The sequence below is a fragment of the Lissotriton helveticus genome, chromosome 6, assembly GCF_964261635.1.
Source record: "Lissotriton helveticus chromosome 6, aLisHel1.1, whole genome shotgun sequence".
In the NCBI taxonomy this organism is placed as follows: domain Eukaryota; kingdom Metazoa; phylum Chordata; class Amphibia; order Caudata; family Salamandridae; genus Lissotriton; species Lissotriton helveticus.
In genome coordinates this window covers 1,490,544,717-1,490,567,648 of record NC_136067.1, presented here as the reverse complement: position 1 = coordinate 1,490,567,648, position 22,932 = coordinate 1,490,544,717, and the positions used below count along the sequence as shown (strand labels likewise).

Here is a 22,932-nt window from a genome sequence, read left to right as displayed (position 1 = left end):
TTTGTCGCTCCTGTACCACCTGCCAAGCCAGTTGTATGTCAGTAGGTACCACAAAGGCCCCCCTCATACCACTTCCAGTGGTGGGGGGTTCCCTCTGAGAGGGTGGGGATTCATATCATGGGTCACAGGAACCCTCCTACAGCATCTGCACACAGTTACATACTAGTGGTGGTGGACCATGCCACTAGGTATCCTGAAGCGATACCCCTTAGACCACAACAGCCCCTGTGGTGGCCCGGGCCCTCCTGGGAATCTTTTCCAGAGTAAGGAGGTCTTAACTGACAGAGATACAAACTTCATGTCATGATATATCACTGCCATGTGGAAGGAGTATGGAGTGAACTGTAAGTTCACCACACCCTATCAACTACAATGCAATGGGTTGGTTGACAGGTTCAACAAAACCCTCAAGGGTATGATCATGGGCCTCCCAGAAAGGCTAAGGTGAAAATCGGATGTTCTCTTACCCTGCCTTCTCTTTGCCTACAGAGAGGTCCCACAGAAGGGGTTGACTACAGCCCTTTTGAACATCTGTTTGGGCATCCAGTTAGGGATCCCCTGTGTTTGGTGAAGAAGGGATGGGAGTTACCTCTCAAACCTCCTAAACAAGAAATTGGAGACTATGTACTTGGTCTCCGCTACAGGATGGCTGAGTACATGAAGAAGGCCATCAAAAACCTTGAGGCACATCTAAAATTACAGAAAGCTTGGCATGACCAAAAGACTGTTCTGACTGTTTATCGGCCTGGCTGGAAGGTATAGGTGTTGGAGCCTGTGGCCCCAGCAGCTCTCCAAGACAAATAGAGTGGACCCCATCCTATAATTGAGCAGAAAGGTGAGGTCACCTACTTGGTGGACCTTGGTACTTCTAGGGGCCCCTACAGGGCACCATGTGAACAGGCTCAAACCTTTTGTGCACAGGGCTGACATGGGCTTGCTGATGAGGGAAGGAGGAAGAGAGTGACCCTCTCACCGATCTCCTCTCTCAGAACCCTGATGATGGGTCACTTGATGGTGTAGCCTTGGCAGGCAGCCTCACTGATCAACAGCAGATTGATGGCAGGAAAGTCCTCAATCAATATAGGCACATGCTCTCTCTGGCTCCTAGTCAGGCCACCTGGTATACCCATGAAGTGGACACACGTGAGAGTCTACCTGTTAAAAATTAGATTTACAGGCAGCCTGACCATGTCAGAGCTTGCATCAGGACTAAGGTCCAAACAATGCTAGAGTTGGGAGTTATTGATTCCTTAGATAGCCCTTGAGCTAGTCTAGTGGTCTTGGTGCCAAAACCTCACACCCAGGGTGGTAAAAGAGAGATGAGGTTTTGTGTTGACTACAGGGGACTCAATGGAGTCACTAGGGCTGATGCTCATCCAATACCTAGGGCAGTTGAGCTTATTGATACTTTGGCCTCAGCCAAGTTCTTAAGCACATTTGAACTCACTACTGGCTATTGACAAAACAGACCAGCTGAGGATGCCAAACCAAACACTGAATTTTCACCCCCTAGTAGGCATTCTCAATTTATTATAATGACCTTTGGTTTGAAGAACGCAAGTGTCACATTCCAAAGGCCGGTGGACAAAGTCCTTACAGGCTTGGAAGCCTATAGTGCAGTATGTCTTGATGATATAGCTGTCTTTAGCTCCACCTGTGGGGATCACCTGGTCCACCTAAAGAATGTTTTGAAGGCTCTGCAGAGAGCAAGCCTCACTATCAAGGCTTTCTCTGCCCTATCTGGATAGGCCAGAGAAAGGTTTTATACCTGGACCACCTTATGGGTGGAGGCCAGGTTCAACCATTACAGAGCAAAATCCAGACCATAATGGAATGGGTTGCTTCAACTACCCAGACTCAGTTAATAGCCTTCTTGGGGGCCTGACCGGGTACTAAAGAAGATTTGTGAAAGGATATGGGTCCATAGTGACTCCCTTGAATGATCTTACATCAAAAAGAATGCCCAAGAAGGTTCAGTGGACAGTTGGCTGTCAGAAGGCATTTGATGATCTCAAGCAGGCCATGTGCACTGCTCCCATTCTACAGAGTCCTGACTACTCCGAGCCATTTATTGTCCAAACAGGTGCATCTAAGTTGGGGGTAAGGGCTGTGTTGCCACAACTTAATGCAGAGGGTCATGATCAACCAGTAGCTTTTAACAGCAGAAGGTTGACCCCCAGAGAGAAACATTGGTCAGCTATAGAGAGGACATTGGTCAGCTAATGAGAGGGAAGCCTTTGCTGTGGTCTGGGCCCTGAAAAAGTTGAGGCCTTACCTGTTTGGCACTCACTTCATAGTTCAGACAGGCCATACGCCCCCTCCTATGGCTAAAACAGATGAAGGGGGCAAACTGCAAACTTTTGAAGTGGTCTATTTCCCTACAGGGGATGGACTATAGAGTGGAACATAGACCTGGGAGTAACCATGCCAATGCAGATAGACTCACCAGACATTTCCACTTAGAAAATGAAGACTCAACTGGGCAAATGTAGTCTCATCTCCTTACGTTTGGAGGAGGGTTGTGTAGGAAAGTAGGATCTGCTTCTTGTGGTTACCCCCACTTTTTGCTAAATGTGATATTGTTTTTGACTAGTCTGACTGGGATGCTGCTAATCAGGACCCCAGTCTCTCTGCTTTCTCCCTAAACTGTTATGATACGGACTTAGGTACGCTCCAGATTGGATACTGGGATACCCTTTCCAGTCCCTAGTATATGGTACCCATGTACCCAGGGCATAGATACCCTAGAGGCCTCCCATGGGCTGAAGCATGTATTATGCCACCCATGAGTGGCAATGGAAAATGGAACTTCTGGTCTGCAATTGCGGTCTGTGTAAGTTGGTGCATGCACCACTTACTTAAGATATAGGTTTACCCTAGCTAAGGTTCACTGCACTTAAAAGCTATAAGGCCTTACCATCCTGAGGGCAGGGTGCTTGGTTGTAAGTGAGAGGGTGCCACTGCATGAGCAGAACACGCCTGCAGCCTACGGAGTCTATTCTATCAGGTTGTCAGTGAGGCAGCCATTTACGACATATGGAGTGGCATTATGCGACCGCGTGATGACCAACTTTAAAACAGCTGAAACTAACCCTATCATGTATGGTGTCAAACATATTGTAATCATACTCCCACACCGGTAACCAGTGTGGGAGGTATGATTTCACCCCTCAAAAGCGAGCTTCATGAGTTCCCTGGTGTTCCCGGTACCAGAGTTTTAGTCCTGGGCAGCACAAAATGGTTGCTGCCGACCAGAGACACATTTCTGCCCTCCTGCTGCTGAGCCAAGCTTGAGCAGGGGAATGCAGAATATTAGGCATCCTGTCACAGGGAGGTGTGACTAACTCCCAGACAGAATTTAGTGTATTAGAGCTGGGTGGGTGCGCTTGCAAGCGACTGAAAGTCTGCATGAGGGGCACATTTGGTGTCCCTGTGCATAGTCCAGTTTAAACCGGTAATGGGAGCTGTTGAATACTAAGAAGGGGGACCCCATAGAATGATGGGGGCAGGTATACAGGGGAACAACTGGAATACCATCAACAAAAACTACCTGCCCAATTAATTTTAACAAGGTCCCAAAAGGGGATCCTCAATTAAATAAACCTGCTGTCGCCTGAGCAAAGAATTAACAAAGAAGATCAGTCACTTCAATAAGTACAAAGATAGAAAATGTATTTAATTTTTAACACATATTTCAAAAGGATATCTTGTTTAGCAAAATACATATAATACATATAAAAACATCAAAATCAAAGATTATCAACAAATATCATCCCAAACTCCTCATTCATACTGCACATTTGTTACTTCAAAATTACCCCATTCAACATACAGCTCAATATCTCAATCCCACATTTCAATCACATTCGCACAATCACAAAAAATGAATCAGTGCCACAAGATGGTCCTGAGACTATCTTGTGGCGCTTTTTGGACTCGGGTTCTGGAGCTTGGGTGCATAGGTGCTTTTAGGCATCATGAGACAGCGGTCACAGACTCACGTCTTGGTTCTTGTTTTCTAGAAGAGGGGAAAAACGGACAGCTGGGCGACTCATGAAGTGGGTCTCACTGTCCATGAAGTCTCTCAACATGCAGGTCAGTCTTCCTCGGCGTTGGTGTCCGGACTGGACACAGCAAGTCTTGGCAGTTGCAAGGGTTCCCATACCCCAGGGATTGGCACTGAGCGGCACCAGTCGGTCCTGGCATCCCCACACTTGGAGGGAGGATGTATCTGACCTGTAGGAGCACTGCTACCTCTTTCTGGGCAGCTGCTGTGTTGGTAGTCCCCATAGGCGGCAGATCGGTGTATCAGGTCCAGCTCTTTGGTACCTGCGGCTGAATGGGAGTAACTCCTCTACTCCAAGGGAATTTCCTTGGAATTTTGCAAAGCACTGGCAGCCTCTTCAGGTTTCTTGAGATCTGCACAGTGGTAGGACAAATCAATTGTTCCAAAAGGGTTGAGTGCAGCAGCAAGTCTGACAGGATTGGCGCCAAGTCAGTCATGCGCCTCGTTTCTCGGGTTAGCAGTCTGCTTCTTTGTCCACTTCTTGTTTTGGTCTGTTGAAATCTGAAGATGTGGTATCAGGGGGTCCCCTAAATACTCAATTTAGGGGTGTTAAGCTACCTACCCCTATGGTCACAACAGCCCCCTAGATGACCACTTCCTTTGGGGAGTGAGCATCACCCTGTCCTAGAATTCCTAATTACACCACCCACAATATGGTGGGATTTTCAAAGTCGGGTTCACTTCTAGCTGGTCACCCTAGAAGTGTGTCCAGCCTGACAGTACAACACGCCTCCTGCATAGCTAATTTTCCCGCCTGTCCAGATGCCAAAGGCTCTGAACAAAGCTTGTTGGCTTCCTCTCCTGTGAGAGAAGCCATATTTGCATACCAAAGGCAGTGGTTTCTTTGACTCTCCTTTACCTTTGACATCCAATCTGCAGGTCATACTATGGGAGTGGGTTGTGAACACCCTCTGCCCGAGCAGGCTTTTGTTTCTGACCTGGGAGCAAAGGCCCACACCCTTGGGGAACAGAAGCATGTCTCTGGTGGCAGGATAACGAAAATTAGTCAGTCAGCACACCAGTAGCTGGTAAGGTGCCCTCTGGGTACATCTACTAATAAATCTAACACTGGCATCGGTGTGGGTTTATTAATGCGAGATAATTGATGCAAACATTTCTATTTTCAGTGAAGCCATCATGCAGCTGGGGAACTTGTTTTGACTAGTGCCCTGTACATACCCTAGGATGGGTTCCATGCTCACTCGCAACATCTAGTAATAGAACTAGACATCGCAGGGTCATATCTGTTCATGTAGTTGTATTCTCACATAAGATATAATGCACACTGCGTTGGGGCTCAAAAGCCTACTGTAGTGATGACTTACATATATCAGATGCAGTTACCTTGGCATGACACACAGAAGTGTGTCACGTCATGTTTTCCCTCTTGTTTTGCACCATGTCATGCAGCCTGCAATGGCAGTGTGTGTGGAATTTGTATGTGGGACCCTTGGGATGGCATAAAATATTCTGCAGCCCTTAGGGTCCCTCTTTACTACCCCTGTCCTAGGGACTTGGAGTACCATTTACTAGGGACTTACAGGGGTGCTAAAGTTCTTTCCCAGTGAAGCACAATTAGACAACACCTTGTTTTAGGAAAGGAGCACTGACACTTAGGTCTGGTTAGCAGGCCTCGGTGCACTGTCAGAGTCACAAAACCACATTCAGTAGATAAAGAGGGGGCAAAAAGTGGGGGAGTAGTAACTGAAACAAAAATCCAGTTTGCCACAGTTTGTATATATTTTGGGTTTTAACATCAATTCTGGGTGGCAGATCCTGCTTGGATCTCAACATAACATGTTGTGTGTCTATCAGGCTCCCCCTGGTATCCCTGGATTCATGAGAACTCCGGTCTGTCATGCCAGCGGTTAGTTGTAGGCAAGAGTGACAGTACATGTAAACCACGCGGGTAGGGAAGAATGATCTAGGGCCGGGTATGAGAGAAAGTGAGGGTGTTGGTGGGTTAATGCGTGGAGGGCCCTCCTACTTTGTGGGTCAAGATTAAAAACTTGTGTGAACTGTTATCTCGAGACTTTGCAAGGGGTGAAAGTAACTCTCTCCCCTATTCAGTTAGGGTCATCAACAACAGCAACAATGGTATGGAGTTTGGGTGTGGCTGGGAAGGCTAAATTCATAAAGGTCCAGTAATGTTAATGGCGGCCATCTTGAGGTCAAGTGGGTGGGCTTGCTGAATAATAGAGGTATTGCTGCTTTAGAGGTACATAAACTGGAGAATTTATACACCTCCACCCTTGGAAAGCTACTGAGGCATGCAGTGTCTGTGGTGGCTAGCAAAACAGTTCAGAGGTGACTCACTTGTGGATGACCACGTTGAGGTTGTCATGGCAGTGGCCATTTTAGGGCCAGATGAGGCCACTCTACACTTTCAGACTGCCATATGGTTCCAGGCGAACCCTGAGCATACCTTCAAACCAGGGGCCAGAGTAAGGAGCCATATGATGCCAGCAAAGGCCCCCTGCCTCCACTCAGTAAAAGCCTTGATTAGTGGCGGGCACAGCAGAACTCCGACTCTAAAGATCCATCTTCTTGGGTGGTAGTCACCCCCCAACTATAACGTTACCTTAACTTTCAGTGAATTTCTAGTATTTTTTTTAAGGTAAAGTAATAGTTAATTACCATACTTAAATGCACTCCCAGGCCCTGCAGCGAACCCCCCTTCACACAGCCAACACCACGCTGCTCAAAGCCTTTGGCCGTGCACAGTGGGAGGTTGCCCAAAGGGTCAGGCCCTGGGGACCCCATCCCACAGGGCCATTATTTCTTCAACTAAAGGAGAGGAGGGGCCAGGCGACCCCCCTCCCTGAGCCTCTTAAGGCCCTTCAGATCCCATCCCCCAGAGCTGTATGTTTTTTTAAGGGAAGAAGTGTCCCCACCCAAATCGTTATTGGCCCCAGGTACCCTATCCCCAAGGGCCACTTATTTATTTAAGCGGAGGGGGGCTGTGCGGCCCCCCTCCCCGAGCCTTGTGAAGACCGGGAGACACCATCCCCAGGGCAAGTTTCTTTGTGGGGGATGGGGCATGCCGCCACACCCGGAAGATTTTGGCCCCAGGGACCCCATCACCCAGGGCCGAAGATAATTTTTAGCAGAGCCAACTATAACTTGCACTCCCACCACGCTCTGCTTATGGACCCACATATTACATCACACATAAAATGTTCTATGACATCATTTAGGACATAAATGATGATATCTCAAGTTACATCATTGATGACATTACTGAAGACATCATCCATTGAATGTGCAAGTTATTTTGTATAATTTACATCGTGGCAGATAACTACCATCTTACTTTTCTACCTATTTTTATACAGCAGCTAATGGGTGTAAGTGTTTACAAAACGCATGTGTTCCTAACGCATCATAAGTGTGTAAAGGTAACTCGATAACTACAACTGATAAATGTCTGTGCTTTTTTAGTACATAAAGTTAATCTCACTGACAAATTCACCTAACTATAACGTTACTGTAACCTTTGTTTTTCAGTGAATTTTTAGTTTTTCTTAACATAAAATGATATTTTATTACCATACGTAAAGCCAACCCCCGCCGCAGACTGGGGTTGGCCACTGGGCCTAATGTTTTTTTAAGGGGAAGGGGGTTATGTGACCCTCTCCCCAAGTCTAATTAAGCTCATTAGGCCATGGGGACCCTGGAGCCTTAGGTTTTTTTAAATGGAGAGGGGCCAAATAGCTCTCCTCCCAGGGCGTTATTAGTTTCTAGGGACCCCATACCCAGGGCCTTTTTTTCCTTTTAAAGAGGAGAATAGTCAAGTCAAGTCAAGTCAAGTCAAATGATTTATATAGCGCACTACATACCCGGAGGGTTTCAAGGCGCTTAGGAAGGGGAGGAGAATTACTTGTCAAATATCCACGTTTTAAGTTGCTTTCTGAATGCTAGGTGGTTCTGGGTAAGGCGAAGGTAAGCGGGGAGAGAGTTCCATGTTTTAGCAGCCAGGTATGAAAAGGATCTGCCTCCCATGGTGGTCTTGTTGATGCGAGGTACAGTGGCGAGGGCTTGGCTGGAAGAGCGTAGTTGGCGGGAGGGGGTGTAGAAGGACAGTCGTGAGTTGAGGCATTCTGGGCCGATGTCGTAGAGTGATTTGTGTGCGTGGGTAAGCAGTCGGAAGGTGATCCTCTTATTGACGGGTAGCCAGTGGAGGTCTTTAAGGTGACCAGAGATGTGATCGTTGCGTGGGATGTCTAATATGAGTCTGGCTGAGGCGTTTTGGATTCGTTGGAGTTTCTTCTGGAGTTTTGCGGTAGTGCCTGCGTAGAGGGTGTTTCCGTAGTCCAGTCGGCTCGTGACCAGAGCGTGGGTGACTATTTTCCTTGTTTCGGAGGGGATCCAGCGGAATGTTTTTCTGAGCATGCGAAGAATGTTGAAGCAGGAAGAGGATACGGCGCTGACTTGTCTGTTCATTGAGAGTGAAGAATCCAGGATGACGCCTAGGTTCCGTGCGTGGTCAGTCGGGATGGGTGCTTTTCCGAGGGCTTCCGGCCACCAGGAGTCATCCCATGCAGAGGGGGATGTACCTAAGATGAGGACTTCTGTTTTGTCTGAGTTCAGTTTCAGACGGCTTTGTTTCATCCATTCGGCAACTTCTTTCATTCCTTCGTGTAGGTTGGTTTTGGCGGTGCTGGGGTCATTGGTGAGGGAAAGGATCAGTTGAGTGTCATCCGCGTAGGAGATGATGTTGAGGTTGTGTTGGCGTGCGATGGCCGCGAGGGGGCTCATGTATACGTTGAAGAGGGTGGGACTGAGTGAGGATCCTTGTGGTACGCCGCAGATGACTTCAGAGGCCTCGGACTTGAATGGTGGGAGGCGGACTCTCTGGGTTCTTCCGGTGAGGAACGAGGTGATCCATTCAAGTGCTTTTCCTTGGATTCCGATGTTATTGAGGCGTTGTAGGAGGGTGTTGTGGCAGACTGTGTCGAATGCTGCAGAGAGGTCGAGGAGGATGAGGGCGACTGTGTCTCCATTGTCCAGTAGAGTACGAATGTCGTCTGTTGCTGCGATGAGGGCGGTCTCCGTGCTGTGTTTTGCTCGAAAGCCAGATTGTGAGGGGTCGAGGGATTTGTTGGCTTCGAGGAAGGCGGCGAGCTGGTTGTTGACAGCTTTCTCGATGACTTTGGCCGGGAATGGGAGAAGCGAGATGGGGCGGAAATTTTTGAGTTCGGTGGGGTTCGCTGTGGATTTTTTCAGAAGGGCGGTGAGTTCAGCGTGTTTCCAGTCTTCCGGGAAGGTGGCGGAGTTGAAGGAGCAGTTGATGACGTCTCGGAGGTGCGGTGCTATGACGAAGTCTGCTTTGTTGAAGATGTGGTGAGGACATGGGTCTGTGGGGGATCCTGAGTGGATGGAGTTCATCAGGCGGATGGTGTCCTCAGTGGAGATTGGGTTCCAGTCGTTAAGGGTGTTCACGGGGGGAAGATGATCTGCAGATGGTAGGGTGGGTTGGTTTCCGGGTTGGTTGTCAAAGCTGTTGTGGATGTCTGCAATCTTGTTGTGGAAAAATGAGGCTAGGGAGTCGCAGAGGGTTTGAGAGGGGGTGATGTCGTTGGAGTTGGCCGAGGGATTGGAAAATTCCTTGACGATGTTGAAAAGTTCCTTGCTGTTGTGAGCGTTGTTGTCGAGTCGATCCTTGAATGCTGTTTTCTTGGCTTTTCGGATTAGTTGGTGGTGAGTGCGGGTGGCGCTTTTGAAGGCGTCCTTGGTGCTGGTGGTTGGGTCTTTTTTCCAGGCCTTTTCAAGGGAGCGGCAGAGTTTCTTGGACTTCTTGAGATCATCGTTGAACCATGAGGCCTTCTTGCTGCCAGGTTTGTTTTGACGTTTTTTCAGTGGTGCTAAGGTGTCAGCGGTGTTGGATAACCATAGGTTGAGGTTAGCGGCGGCTTCGTTAGCGTTGGAAGAGGGGGCTGGGGTGTGTTGAAGGAGCGATGCGGAGATTTGGTCCGTGGTGATTTTGTTCCAGTTCCTTTGCAGTGTAGGTTGGAGGTGGATGCTGGGTTTTGGTTTGTTGTAGGTGAAGTGAACGCAGCTGTGGTCAGTCCAGAGGAGGTCCGTAGTGTGGTTGAAGGAGACATGGTTGCTGGATGTGAAGATAGGGTCGAGTGTGTGACCTGCGATGTGGGTGGGGGAAGTGACTAGTTGTTTAAGTCCGAGGTTGGCGAGGTTGTCCACGAGGGTGGCGGTGTTGCGGTCGCTGATCTTTTCGAGGTGAAAGTTGAGGTCTCCCAGAAGGATGTAGTCTTTGGAGGGGAGCGCGTGTGGGGTGATGAAGTCCGTGATGTCTTCACTGAATTTTGCGCGGGGACCTGGTGGTCTGTAGAGGAGGGTGCCTCTGAGTGTGGTCTTGGGGTCGATGTGGATCTGGAAGTGAAGGTGTTCGGAGTTAGCGAGGTTGGCGTCAGAGCTGGTTGAGATGCGGATTGATTTCTTATGGACGATAGCGATTCCTCCTCCTGTGTGGCTGGTGCGGTCCTTGCGTGTGATCTTATATTCTTCAGGGATGGCAATGGTGATGTCTGGTGCGGAGGAAGCGTTCATCCATGTTTCCGTAAGGAAGGCGACGTCCGGAGAAATGGTGTCTAGTAGGTTCCATAGGTCAATGGCGTGCCTGTGGACTGATCGGGTGTTGAGAAGGATGCATTGTAGGTGGTTGGGGTCGGGAATCTGTGGTGTGGTCGCAGCGGGGATGTTGTCGGTGCCGCAGAATTTGCAGGAGAAGCAGGAGAAAGGTCCATGGGTTTGTCCAGGGGCGGCTTGGACGCAGTTGGGAGCGCGGCCGGGGTTAAGGGCTAGGAGGGTTGCGGCATCGTAGGTAATGTAGGGGGGCTGGGAGGGACGGGGGCCAGGGGGTCTGGCGCTGGGCGCGGTCCAGGCGCGGACGGGCGTAGACGGGCTTACCTTTGGCGCACCTTCGGCGCGGATTGGGCGCGGTCGCTGCGCGTGATCGCTGCGCGCGGGAACAGCTGTCATATATGGATGGTGGAAGGGGAGGGGCGAGGGCGTCTCAGCTGGGAGGCGGGGCGGGCTACAGATGACCAAAACAACAATCAGACCAAATGGAGGCGGAGGGGGGAGCACAGTGGAAATGCGCGCAAACAGGAAAAGCGGCGATTTAAACAAATGTAAAATGCAGTTTTAAAACAGCGTCTACCAGGCACACAGCAGGCAGCAGTATATGGCACAATAAGCAAAGCAGCAACGATACCAGTGACACAGCAGGACACTGGGGAGCGACCACTCAGTCCAGGGGAAACGAGCGAGCCACCTGCTGCCCTCCCCCATAGCCTTACTAGGCCCTGGGGACCTCATCTCCCAGCACCTTTTTTTATGAAAGGGGTGGTTTCCATGTGGCCCCTCACCCGAGCCTTATTAGGCCCAGCGGGGCCCCATACTCAAGGGCTTATTTTATGAAAGGGGAGGGGGGACATGTCCCCAAGCCTTATTGGGCCAGTAGGACCCTGTCCCAAGTGCCATTTGTTTTAAATTAAAGAGGAAAGGGGCTGCATGTCCCCTGAGCCTTATTGGGCCAGTGGGACCCTGTCTCAAGGGCCAATATAGTTGTAATTAAAGCGGAGAGGGTCTGTGTGACTCCTCTCTTCAAGCTTTATTAAACCCTGGGGACCCCATCTTCAGGGCCTTTTTTATGAATGGGGAGGGGGCACTGTGCCCCCTCCCGGGTCCTATTAGACCTGGGGTCCCATCCGCCAGGGCTGTTATGTATTTTAATTAAAGGGAGGGCACGTGGCCCCCCTCCCCGAGCCTTGTTAGGCCCTGGTGACCCATCCCTCAAGGCGACTATTAAAATTAAAGGGGGTGGACCATGCATCAACCCCCTCTCCGAGCCTTGCTAGGCCCTGGGTACTCCATCCCCCAGGGTCATAACTAAAAATGAGCCCAAAGATGTGTAGCTCTTATAGTCTTTCCCCATGAGTCTCTGCAATAGACAGGGCACACTATTGCTGTTTATATGCATCTAGCTATACACCTCTTTTCCTAAATTCGTTATTACTGTTGGATGTTTGGCTGAGCTATCATTAGTCCTTCAACAAATGTGAACAAATCCAAAGCAAGCATTGGCAAAGCCAATAGGTATTGATTTTGAAATTATTGGCTCTGCCAGTGCCTTTTGCTAAAAAACACCCATGCTGTACAGCGGCATGCTGTCTGAGTTGTTTTTAGAGAAGCGCAGGCTGGTGAGCAGAGCAATGACTTTGTTTGCATTACTTTTATTCACCTTAAAATGCAATAAAAGCCATGTCTCATGAACGTTGGCGCAATCAACTTCCTTTAGGATCCAGGATATATTTTCTTTTGTTTAAACAATGTGACAGTGAGGGTCTTGGGATTCGTTTGGTATGGGGCAGAGGTGAGCAATTAACGAAAGGGTGGGCAGCAGCTTCAACAATAGAGGATTCTCAAGAGCATGGGGTTTAAAAACAGCTGAGATTTGATGGGAAGGACTGGGATAAGCAACATGCAAACAGTTAGCTTGCAAACAAACAGAACACCAGACACATAAGCGTCAGTCTGCTCCCCAGTGCTTAATGAACCACTTTACAGCACATTGTGGAAACAATGTGTGTATGCTTTTTATTACTAATTGAATTTTTATGAAAGCATGGCAGCTGCAGCCCACAAGTCTGTTTCAAAAAGTACAGCAACAGGCAAATGGTGTGGCATCTTGCAGATACCAGGAATACATTTCACAGGCACGCTTGAGCCCCGGCTCTCTGTTCATACGTTTATGGTGGTGGGGGAGGAGGGTCAAGCTGTTCTATTACCATCTGCTTTCCCAAACTGGGCCTTGGCCTTGAAGAGGCATACCCTGTTCAATCGGCACACAAAAGGAAGCTAAAAGAAAATAAAGATTGCGGAATCCAGACCCAAAGCAAGAATTCTACTATAAATGAATAAGCTCTCTTATTTTTTGGGTTCAAACAGGCACTCAGTTTCGACCACCTGTTACAATAAAAATATAAGGTAAATGAGCAAAGTATTGTCAAAGGAGACGAATTAATTTAAAACTGAATAACAGCACAAATGTAATTGTTCTAGAAATCAATTTAAACCCATCTAGAGCACGGCTTGAAGGCTACAGGGGGAGTGGAGGAGTGAAGGGAAGAACACGAGGGAGACAGCGTGCCTTCCTGTGAAGTTCCTAAAACAAAAGAAAAATGTAATTCCCTAAAAGTGAGCAGTGGAAGGATACAAATATGAGGCTATGCTCCAGGGGCAAGACAGACATAAGATGGACATGGCAAGCCATTAAATAAGAGACAAGCAAATGAGAGTGACAGTAAAGCTAACCAATGGGAAGCAACGGGCAGGCTGTAAGCCCAAATTACGTCTTTCGCAATCCAAACAGCTAATGCTGTCTGGTAGGCTCAATTTAAAAATGATGTTGACACTATCGGTCAAAACACCACGTGATGCACAACCCTGCCTTAACTTTTTCACATTATTTACTGTTCATTAGTTACATAAATCATTTAGGAAAGATTCCTGCAACACTCAACTTACATGTAATCGTTTTTACAAGCATATCCTATCATATTCTTCACATAGACAATTAATTACTAGAGCTAATAACGTTTGGGCTCCAAATATCCTGCAGGTGTGGAAGCTTTATCAGTAAGTAGCCATATCATTATTCATAAATGTTTTAAAATTATCCATATTTTTGATAATCCACCCAAGGGATGATCTGCATTTTTCACCCCCACCATTAAGGAAACCCTGGGCCTTCAGTTCTATACAGTGTCACTTTTAAAGGTGGCCTGGCACAGTTTCAAGTTCGGGTGGAAGTCATTAATCCCAGGGACATCTAAAAAAGCGAATAGGACGCAGTGTGAGTATACCGCAAAGACCATACTTCCCCTACACTGCAGAGTCTACACTTGTTGCCTATTAGCCTGCTTGTCTATAATGTAATTCATCAGGAACACCAAGCGCATTGGAGAGAAAGATATAACTGGCATGCCCTGTAAAGATCTCCGATATGAACTTTGAAAGGGCTTCAAATAGTCACATTTTTGTAGAATTACCATTAGTGGCAAACATCTTCAGGTAGTTGTGGCTCCACTAGGAAATAAATTCCCTTGGGCCATCGCAGTTATCCATTGTGTCCATATTTTCATGTCATGCCTACTTCTGTTTGGCTATACTGTTTCACCTATGTCATCATGTAAAATTCTAGTGTTCACTCATATAGTCATCTTCAAGTGAGATATGGATCCTACCAAGTTCTGGTTTGGGGGAAAACACTGACCGCCAATCCTCTTCAACCTTGGCACTCACTGACACATTAATTCTAAGTTTGAGATCATTATACCACCTGAAAGCTCACCATCATTCAATATGGTAGTTTCATAGCAGCTTTGGTAATCCGTTTTGGTTCGAACATTATTTGTGCTTCATTTGGGATAATGCAATAGTCAGTAATAGTAGAACTTCTGAGTTTTTTTGCACTATGCAAACACATTTTAACAGTGACTTCCTAGCAGGATATGTCTGCAGGTAAGTTCCTAAAATGTGGTAAAACCTGTGGGTATTTGTGTGCAATCACCAATTCCCACCAAAAAATTAATTTTCAGCTGAAAGTTTGTAATGGTGTGATACTGAGACTACAATGTCAGGCCCTACCATTTACAGCACCAGGACAGGGGTGTTCTTGTGGTGGCACCAAGTAAATAGTGTTAGTGGTATGACCCACTGGCATGTGAGGGAAAGAATAAAGAGGTGGCCAGATATGGGATAACAGACTAGGTTACACCTAGAAAGAGTGTGTCATCAGAGCTGTAATGCGACCTACACAACAGTAATATCCACCACCCGTATATCCATACTATTAATTGCAGGTGTGGTATTATCAGTGTATTTCATCAGCAAAAAGGTTAACTAGTCTGGTCTAGAGAATGTAACAATATATTATGTAGCATTGTGAGACTATGTGTGCTAGGACCCTTGCGGTTCAGGGTGGACTCAGTAGAGGAAGTAAGTAATTAGTTGGGAGGTGTTAAGGTGAATTTATTAACGGTTATGACATAATCAGATCCTAATTGTATGCTGAGGAATAAAGACGTACAATCCAGAGGTCTGTGTGTGGTGTATTCCTTTGCTTACTCCTGGACCGTGGAGCACGCTACATATTACAAAATGATCTTTAAATTAATTTAACCCATCTGATACAAGATCTGCAGAATAAAACAGCCACTAATCATTTATTGAAAATGTTAGGCACCTTTAGAACATATCACCACCTCCTGGTGCTTTTTTTCTGAATGTACCCTCATTATGTACTGACACATTTACTTCTTAAGTGCATAACATCTGGCAATGAGGTAGATCTAATTCTTTCAACTGATTTTTGCACTTTTGTCTGAGTTTAAAACGGTTGTAATGTGTTCTGAGGATAATTTGTTTACCCTTCTTCATTATTCATGTGGCAATGCATAATTTATTTCCACTGCATCAATTATGTAAAACATGTCTGCTTCAACAGTTACATCTCTCTGCTGGAGCAGTGTTCATCTTGTAAGTGCATTTCTTTCTGGTCTAATTTTGATAATATTACTCTTAAGTTCACTGAATCGTGCCTAGTAACCAATGTCTGATCCTAGATATGCTACTGTAGCTTAGACGTATATTTACATTTGTAGTTCATTCATTCATTTACTGTGTAATGTAAATAAATAAATATAGAATGGCATTATTTAAGCACATGCCATATGTAAACAGTTCTTTGTAGAATTACATTGTGTCACATAATGCGCATAATTAATCCATGATGCTGCATTATCATTGGACATCAACCTTACCTGTGCTTAATTTATGCTGGTGTTTGCAGGTGCTTGGCAAAGGCACATATTTTTGACACTGACACAAATGCCACATGGTCCACCACATGGTGGGGGTGTCGGTCTATTGTAAATATCAGCAGATGACTGCCTAAACAATGTTCTGTTTCTAAGACTCTGCGCTCTTTACACTGGCTCTCGATGAGCCAGAGGATTAAATTTAAGGTACTCTGCCTGGCTTTTAAAATCCTTAAAGGCATGGCTCCACAAATTCTGAGTAACCTTCTAAGTCTGTATGTTCCTCTGCGACCCCTGAGATCCTTGGGTATGCACCTGTCAACGGTCCCTCGTTTTAGACTAAGCAGAATGGGCGGACGCTCTTTTCGAGTGGTGGCCGCAAAGTTATGGAACTCCCTTCCTAGTGAGCTTCGGGTGATGGATAACCTTCTGCAGTTTAGGCGGGCAATAAAAACTTTTCTGTTTGTCTAATCCGCTTGACGGAGCATGCTCCTTTTTTTTAGATGATGTGTTGTGTTTACCTTCTCAAGGCGCCAGGACGCCCCTTTGCTGGGGCAGCTGTGCGCGGTACAAAAAACAAATAACATAACATAACATAACATGATTCAACCTTTCAAAATACCTGAAAAACAATAATGCCAGCAGCTACTGGCCTTTTTTACATCTTTTGGTGCCCAAGAATAGTCTACATTATTACAATTGCAGGAGTGTGATGGTAAGTCGATAGTACTGGTACTGACATTTGGCAGCGCAGGCAGGGAGAGTGGGTGGTGCAGACTGCAGTGGTCTCTTGAGAAATATCTTGGGCCCTTGTAACCTTTCTGTCATCAAATTAAGCACTTGAAAGCAATCATGTTACTATGAGCCACAGATGGAGTTCTATTCAGGACATGCGTTTATACCTCAGTAAATATAGATTTGTCAGAGACAGTAAGTATCACAATTATATTACTAAAGTTGCTTATCACTTGGAAAGATCTCTCTCATTTGCGAAACAACCTGAGTTGTGCATTGACGTGAAACACATCAAAGACGTGGTAGGAAGAAGACTGTACATCTTCTATCAGTATAATCAAGGCGATGTTGAATGAGGTAAAGATCTATGCATATAGAACTTCCTTCTATGCTACCCATATGTAGAACACATGCTGTGCATTATATCTCACATCGCTTTCTATTAGCGAGCCAGCCAGCGAATGTTTCTATTGGTTAACGCCGGTTTCATATCTGACTGCAGGGATGGAGGTGCAACCTTCTTGATGTAGATGTAGTTGACAAGTTAAAGAAAAACATTGATCTTGCCTATGAAAGCGGTGTGTATGGTCACCTGTAGGTACCAGTGTTCTTGGAATTTTCGGCAACTGCGCGTGGCTTGGCACAAATTGATTTTTTTTTCTTTTTCAGCTATCAGCTGTCAAGCGCATACACGCCTGCTCCTCTGGATCTCACCTTCATCAAGTTAACCACTTCACAAGAGGCGTTGGTGGACAAGCTGGCTGAAAATGCGCACAATGTCTGGGCCCGGGATCGTATCAGGCAGGGCTGGACATATGGAATCCAGCAGGTGAGTGGCACCCTGAGAACCCAGAGGGTCTAAAAAGAAGATTGAAAGAAAGATAGGAGAAGAGTGGAAGATAACACTAGCAGTGATGAAAAGGAATTTGCATGAGTGTGATTAAGAGACATAGAGGGTAGAGTGGTGGAAGAAAGAGACATAAGGGGAAATCAAGATTTGGCAATCCTGGCATTCAGCAGCACCAGTGCAAATTTCTAGGAAAGTTTTTGGTTTCTCCACTTACTTTCACACCGATTAGGCACTGAAAATAAAGGTCAACTCACAGATATTATGATACTACTGAAGAGAGCATGTCCAGGGTTGCCATACACCTTTCACAGTGGATAATCAGAGACTGGCAAGATCTATTATAGCCTTAGAGCCTGCTGTAGCGGGCTCTACCGGCCATTAAAGGCCCATTGTAGTGTTTGGCGAGGGCTTTTAACAAAGGAGCAGGCCTTTATTGACCAGTAGTGCCAGCTACGGAGGGCTCTAAGGTTATTCGAACATTCCACCCCTAGAAGGCTGAATGTTCTAATTTATAAAATAAAGGGCTCAACGAGCCCAAGGAGGTTGAATTTTCTTCTGGCTCCGTGAGGCTTTTGTTCACAGCGACAGCTGTGAACAAACACTGGAATGTTGAAACTCCAGGCTTCTACCAGAAATTTGAAGCCCAGGGCACTCTATTCTTTCAAATGAAGCTCCCAACATTCCAATCTTCTAATATAGCCCTAGTGTTAGGGCCATTACCAAGGAAGTGGGCCTTTAATTGCCAGTAGAGCCCGCTATGAAGGGCTCTAAAGCTATTAAATCATTCCTCCCCTTAAGGGCAGAATGTTCGAATTTGTAAAACAAAGCCGTGATTAAGCCCAGGGGGTTTAAAATCTCCTTGTGCTCAGTGAGGCCGTTGTTCACAGCAACAGCTGTGAACAACCATTTGAAAGTTGGAGCTCTGGGCTTTTACTGGCCATTAGAAGCCTGGAGCACTCTATTGTTTTCAATGGTGCTCCCAAGATTCCAATATTATATACATAATAGCTCTGGTTCAAACCTTGTTTTCAGAGCCACATGCAACAGATCTCAAAGTGTATGTGATTGCTATTTTTCAGTTATCATGAAAGTTCAAACTTGATCTACATAGAAATGTGAAAATTGCTATTTTAATTTCAGATGGTAAATTGTAAGATCTTTCTCCTCAGTTTGATATATTTTTAAAGATATTGGTGCCTATTTGGTGAGTGGGAACACACATTCTTTACAAATAGTTTGGGACTCAAGGACTTGCAAATACTGCTTATGTAATATGCCACAAGTATGCTTAGTAGGCTGACCTCAAAGTATTGTCACATTATTAGGTATACTGAATATCTAGGCGTAATTATCCTCTGACAAAAATATTGTATCCTAAAATGATACATAAAAATGTTTCTTGAAAAAATATCAACCCGTTGGAGTTAATGTTAAAAATCCTGCATCCAGTGAAGTAATAGCTTCCTAAACAACGGGGATATTTTTATTATCAGTATTCTGACATGAAGATTGGTCAATTCCTTCTCACATTACAAACACTGACTTCCTATTGAGAGGCAATACACACAAGCCAATATTTAAATTCTTGCTTAAATCTTTTCTTTTATTCACTCAACTCATCAGCATTATCTAAACATAGTTATTGAAGGTCCATAGTTAAACCCGAGTCTTTGATAAAGAAACATAGTATGAAGGACATGAAAGCAATTTTTGCATAGATGATCTCAGTTTGCTGTTTAGGTAAAGGAGAGATTAGACAAGAGCAAAGGTAAGTGACTTATAGCAGAAATCATTATTTATTCTAGGGTGAATAAATGATCCTTCCACTTGTTCCTCAATGGGGCAACCACATGTACTATCTCTTAGGGATTACTTACGCTATCTCTCTGCTATCCCTACATCTTAATGTGTTGCTAAAAATGCAGAGACAGAATATCGATTTAAAAATATCGACTTGCACAAATATCGAGTTGCAAATATCATGGGTTGGAAATATCAACATGCAGATTCTCGTGGTCAAGAATATTGATTTTAGGTAAGTAATATTGATGTTAAAAATATCGGTGTTTAATATCGTTTGCAAAAATATAGTTGTTAAAAATATCGTTTGTTTATTAATGTTATGTATTTTAGTATTTATTTTATATGTATGTGTTGTATGTTGTTTTGTATAAGAATTGTTTGCATTTTTAATATATGTGTTACATTTTTAATAGTTATTTTTTTTTAAATAGAATTTTTTGTTTTTAGTTCCGTAGCGGGTTGTAGGTTTATTGGGGAATAGGGTGGGAAGTAATTTACTTATATTACATTTATTGATAGTTTTTGATTTATTAAAATTTGTTTAGTTGCGATAACTTCTCAAAGAATAGTGTTAACTGGGTAAAGTAATTTATTATTCATTAACTAATAATTCGTTGTTAATTATTTAAATTAAAATATTGGTAATTAATTATGATAATTGTGTAATTTGTTTTAGGTGTATGTTGTGGTGTTTATAGATGTCAAGGGTGGGAAGTAATTTTATTTTAATTGATAAATTAATATTTGGCTGTTAATTCATTTTAATTAATTTGTAATTAATTATGGTAATTGTGTAATTAATTTTAAGTGTGTTGCAGTGTTTATAGGTGTAAGGGTGGGAAGTAATTTATTTTTAACTGATGAATTAATAATTGGATGTTATTTCATTTGAATGAATTAATTGGCAGTTAAGTATGGTAATTGTGTAATTAATGTAGGTGTTTGTTTTGGTATTTAGAGGAGTAAAGGGTGGGAAGTAATCTGTATTTAATTAATTAATGTATATCTGTTAATTAATATTAAATATTTGATATGTATTCTCGGTAATTGTTAAATTTTTTGTCTGCTGTTTTTACTTTTAAAGGTGTAAAGTGTGGGTATTAAATACATTTTAATTACTTTATTATTAGTTGTTAATAGTAACAGTGTTTAATTTAAAAATAAGTTTTAATTGTGTTTTATTATTGTAATGTTTAATTTAGGTGTGTGCTGTGGATATCAGTGTTAAAGTGTGTGCAGTCAATTAATGTTTATTAGTTTTTTTAATTAATATTATCTTTTTTTAATTCATTATTAATTATGTTAATTTTGGTAAAAATTTATTTAGAAATGATTTTCTATTTATTTTTTATTGAGCAGAGGATCGAGAATAGAACAATCACATGTAAAATACCATAACAGGAATCGTTCATAAGTTAACATTTGGATAAGATCAAATTCATTTCTCAAATATTAATAAAAGCAGAGAAGCCATCTTAGATAAAACAATCATTTTTAGCTGCTGATGTATTTTAAGAACTAAAGTGAGAAAGTACAGAGAAGCCAGAAGATAACTCGGTACTGAAGTGCTTGTGCTGAAGTGCTATGGTTGACCACCCCTCCAAACTCTATTTTCAGTACAATACTCCAGGTCAGTCTAATATTCCAAATTGTTCTAAAACCTCTAATTTTCATTAAAATGTTTGGGAACACCCACTTGCAACGCGTAAGCTTTCTCAAAGCCTGTGTCTGTTTGATTTTATTGAACCAATTTTCATAAGTGGGAACTATAGCCTATATTTGCCCAGTAAAGCACTCTGATACCCGCAAGGGTCTTGTTTGCGCTATACAAAACCGTCAAAATAGAAAATAGAAATAAAAAACTTCTCTCGACTTCCAATTCTGATGAATTAAAGAGCGGGCTATTAAGGAAGCGATGGAAAGAAAAATCTCTACAGCCTTCCTCAAATTAGTCTGATCATTGCTAATTCCGAACAGGGCCATCTCGGCCTCTGGCAATATCCTTTTCTTAATTGCTTAATTTAAGTCTGAAAAAATCTGCTCCAAGAATGACCCTATTCTAGGACATGTAAATAAAATATGGAGCCAGGCCCCTTTACCTTCTGCCTGGCAGCGAAAGCATCTGTTTTCGACTTCCGAATATTTTTTATTTAGTGCTTTCGATGTAAAGTAAGCCAGCCACAAAGATAGGAAGGCAATTCTTTAAAAATTGGCTGCTCTCAGAGCCTTAGTCCCTAGCCAACATATGACTTACCATTCTTGATTGGAGAAGGTACATTGCGTTTCCCGCGTCACCTATTAAAGATGGCTCTCCACCAATTGAGATTGACCCTGGTTACGCAGCAAACAATACCAATTCCCCACTCCTCTTAACTTAGCTCCGAATAGGGCTGTTGCCAGGTTGGTCGATGCTCCAAAAGAAAAATTCTGTTGATTAAAAAAATGAACAATCTGCAAATAATCAGAAAAAGCTGGGTGTCTCTGATCCCCACTTCTCATCAGCACCTCATGCCAAGTGATTACCCTACCTTGGATTATGAAGTGTCTTAACTCTTCTAAACCACAAACCTTCCAATTTCTTAAGTGACAAGATTGAATTTGCAGATCGAGGTTCTTGCATTCCCCCAGTTTTAAATAATGAAGCCCAAAGGAGCCCCTTTCCCTTAAAAAATAAATAAAGTGTGTTGGAATAATCTTTCAATGTCTTATATCTTGTTTTTCTCTGTAGTTTGGAGGGTTTTAGAAATATCAGAATCTGAGACCCGGCTTCCTGAACCATTTTCTCCATTAAAAAGTTATCTTTTAACCTATTAAAAGACAATAAACAAGCTGATAAATCTAAGAAGGCCGCTTCATAGTAAGTGCGTACGTGCAGTAAGGCCAGTCCACCCTGTTCAATAGTTAATTGCATCGAAACGAGCTTAACCCGCAATGTCTTTTTTCCCCAAACAAACTGTCTACACATGGTTTCCAATTCTTTAAAATAGTTAATATTGATTTTAATAGGTAAATTAATAAACAGAAAGACAAGTAACGGGAGAATGGACATCTTTATAAGAGATACACGTCCTACCAGGATTAAAGGGAGTAGCAGCCACCTAGCCAACAGTTGCTTTATTTTACCCTGTGTTTTTCATAGTTCAACTTACATAATTGTTGGTATTGATCAGAGACATATATCCCTTAAATATCGTATGGGGTTGGGTTTTGCTGCTTGTATCTTAACATTGGCTGAGAGAAAATTTGTGTCAGTATTCAATATAAGAATTTCAGTTTTATAGCCCCCAATTAACTAAAATTCATTAAATTCCCTCATAGCCAACTCCAAGTTCTGGCTATTGGGTTCAGGTAGATCAGAAAACGCTTTATTCGATTTAAAAATTGTTTAACCATAAAAGCACAAAACATAATAAACAATAAAAACATACATTTCATGTATATATACAAAATATAAATTCAAACAATGTTTTAAGAAGAAATAGGACCATCCATTGACAGCCGTTGTCTGACCACCCCTTTCAAATATTGAACAATCTGATCTGTCACGGGTCTGTCATTCAGATATTGCAGCTTTAGAAAGGCTGGGCGACATTGTCTCAAGCCATAACTCATTAAAATTGGTAATATCCATTTTT

General features: G+C 43.9%; 1 protein-coding gene across 1 annotated transcript in view; it reads left to right on the top strand.

The window, feature by feature from the left end:
• Positions 1–22,932, top strand: part of RYR2 (ryanodine receptor 2) — a 3,071,198-nt gene that overhangs the window by 747,213 nt on the left and 2,301,053 nt on the right. The window contains exon 22 of the mRNA XM_078648003.1: positions 17,314–17,473. Coding sequence (XP_078504129.1) covers positions 17,314–17,473 — 160 coding nt within the window. The remainder of the gene's footprint in view (positions 1–17,313; positions 17,474–22,932) is intronic.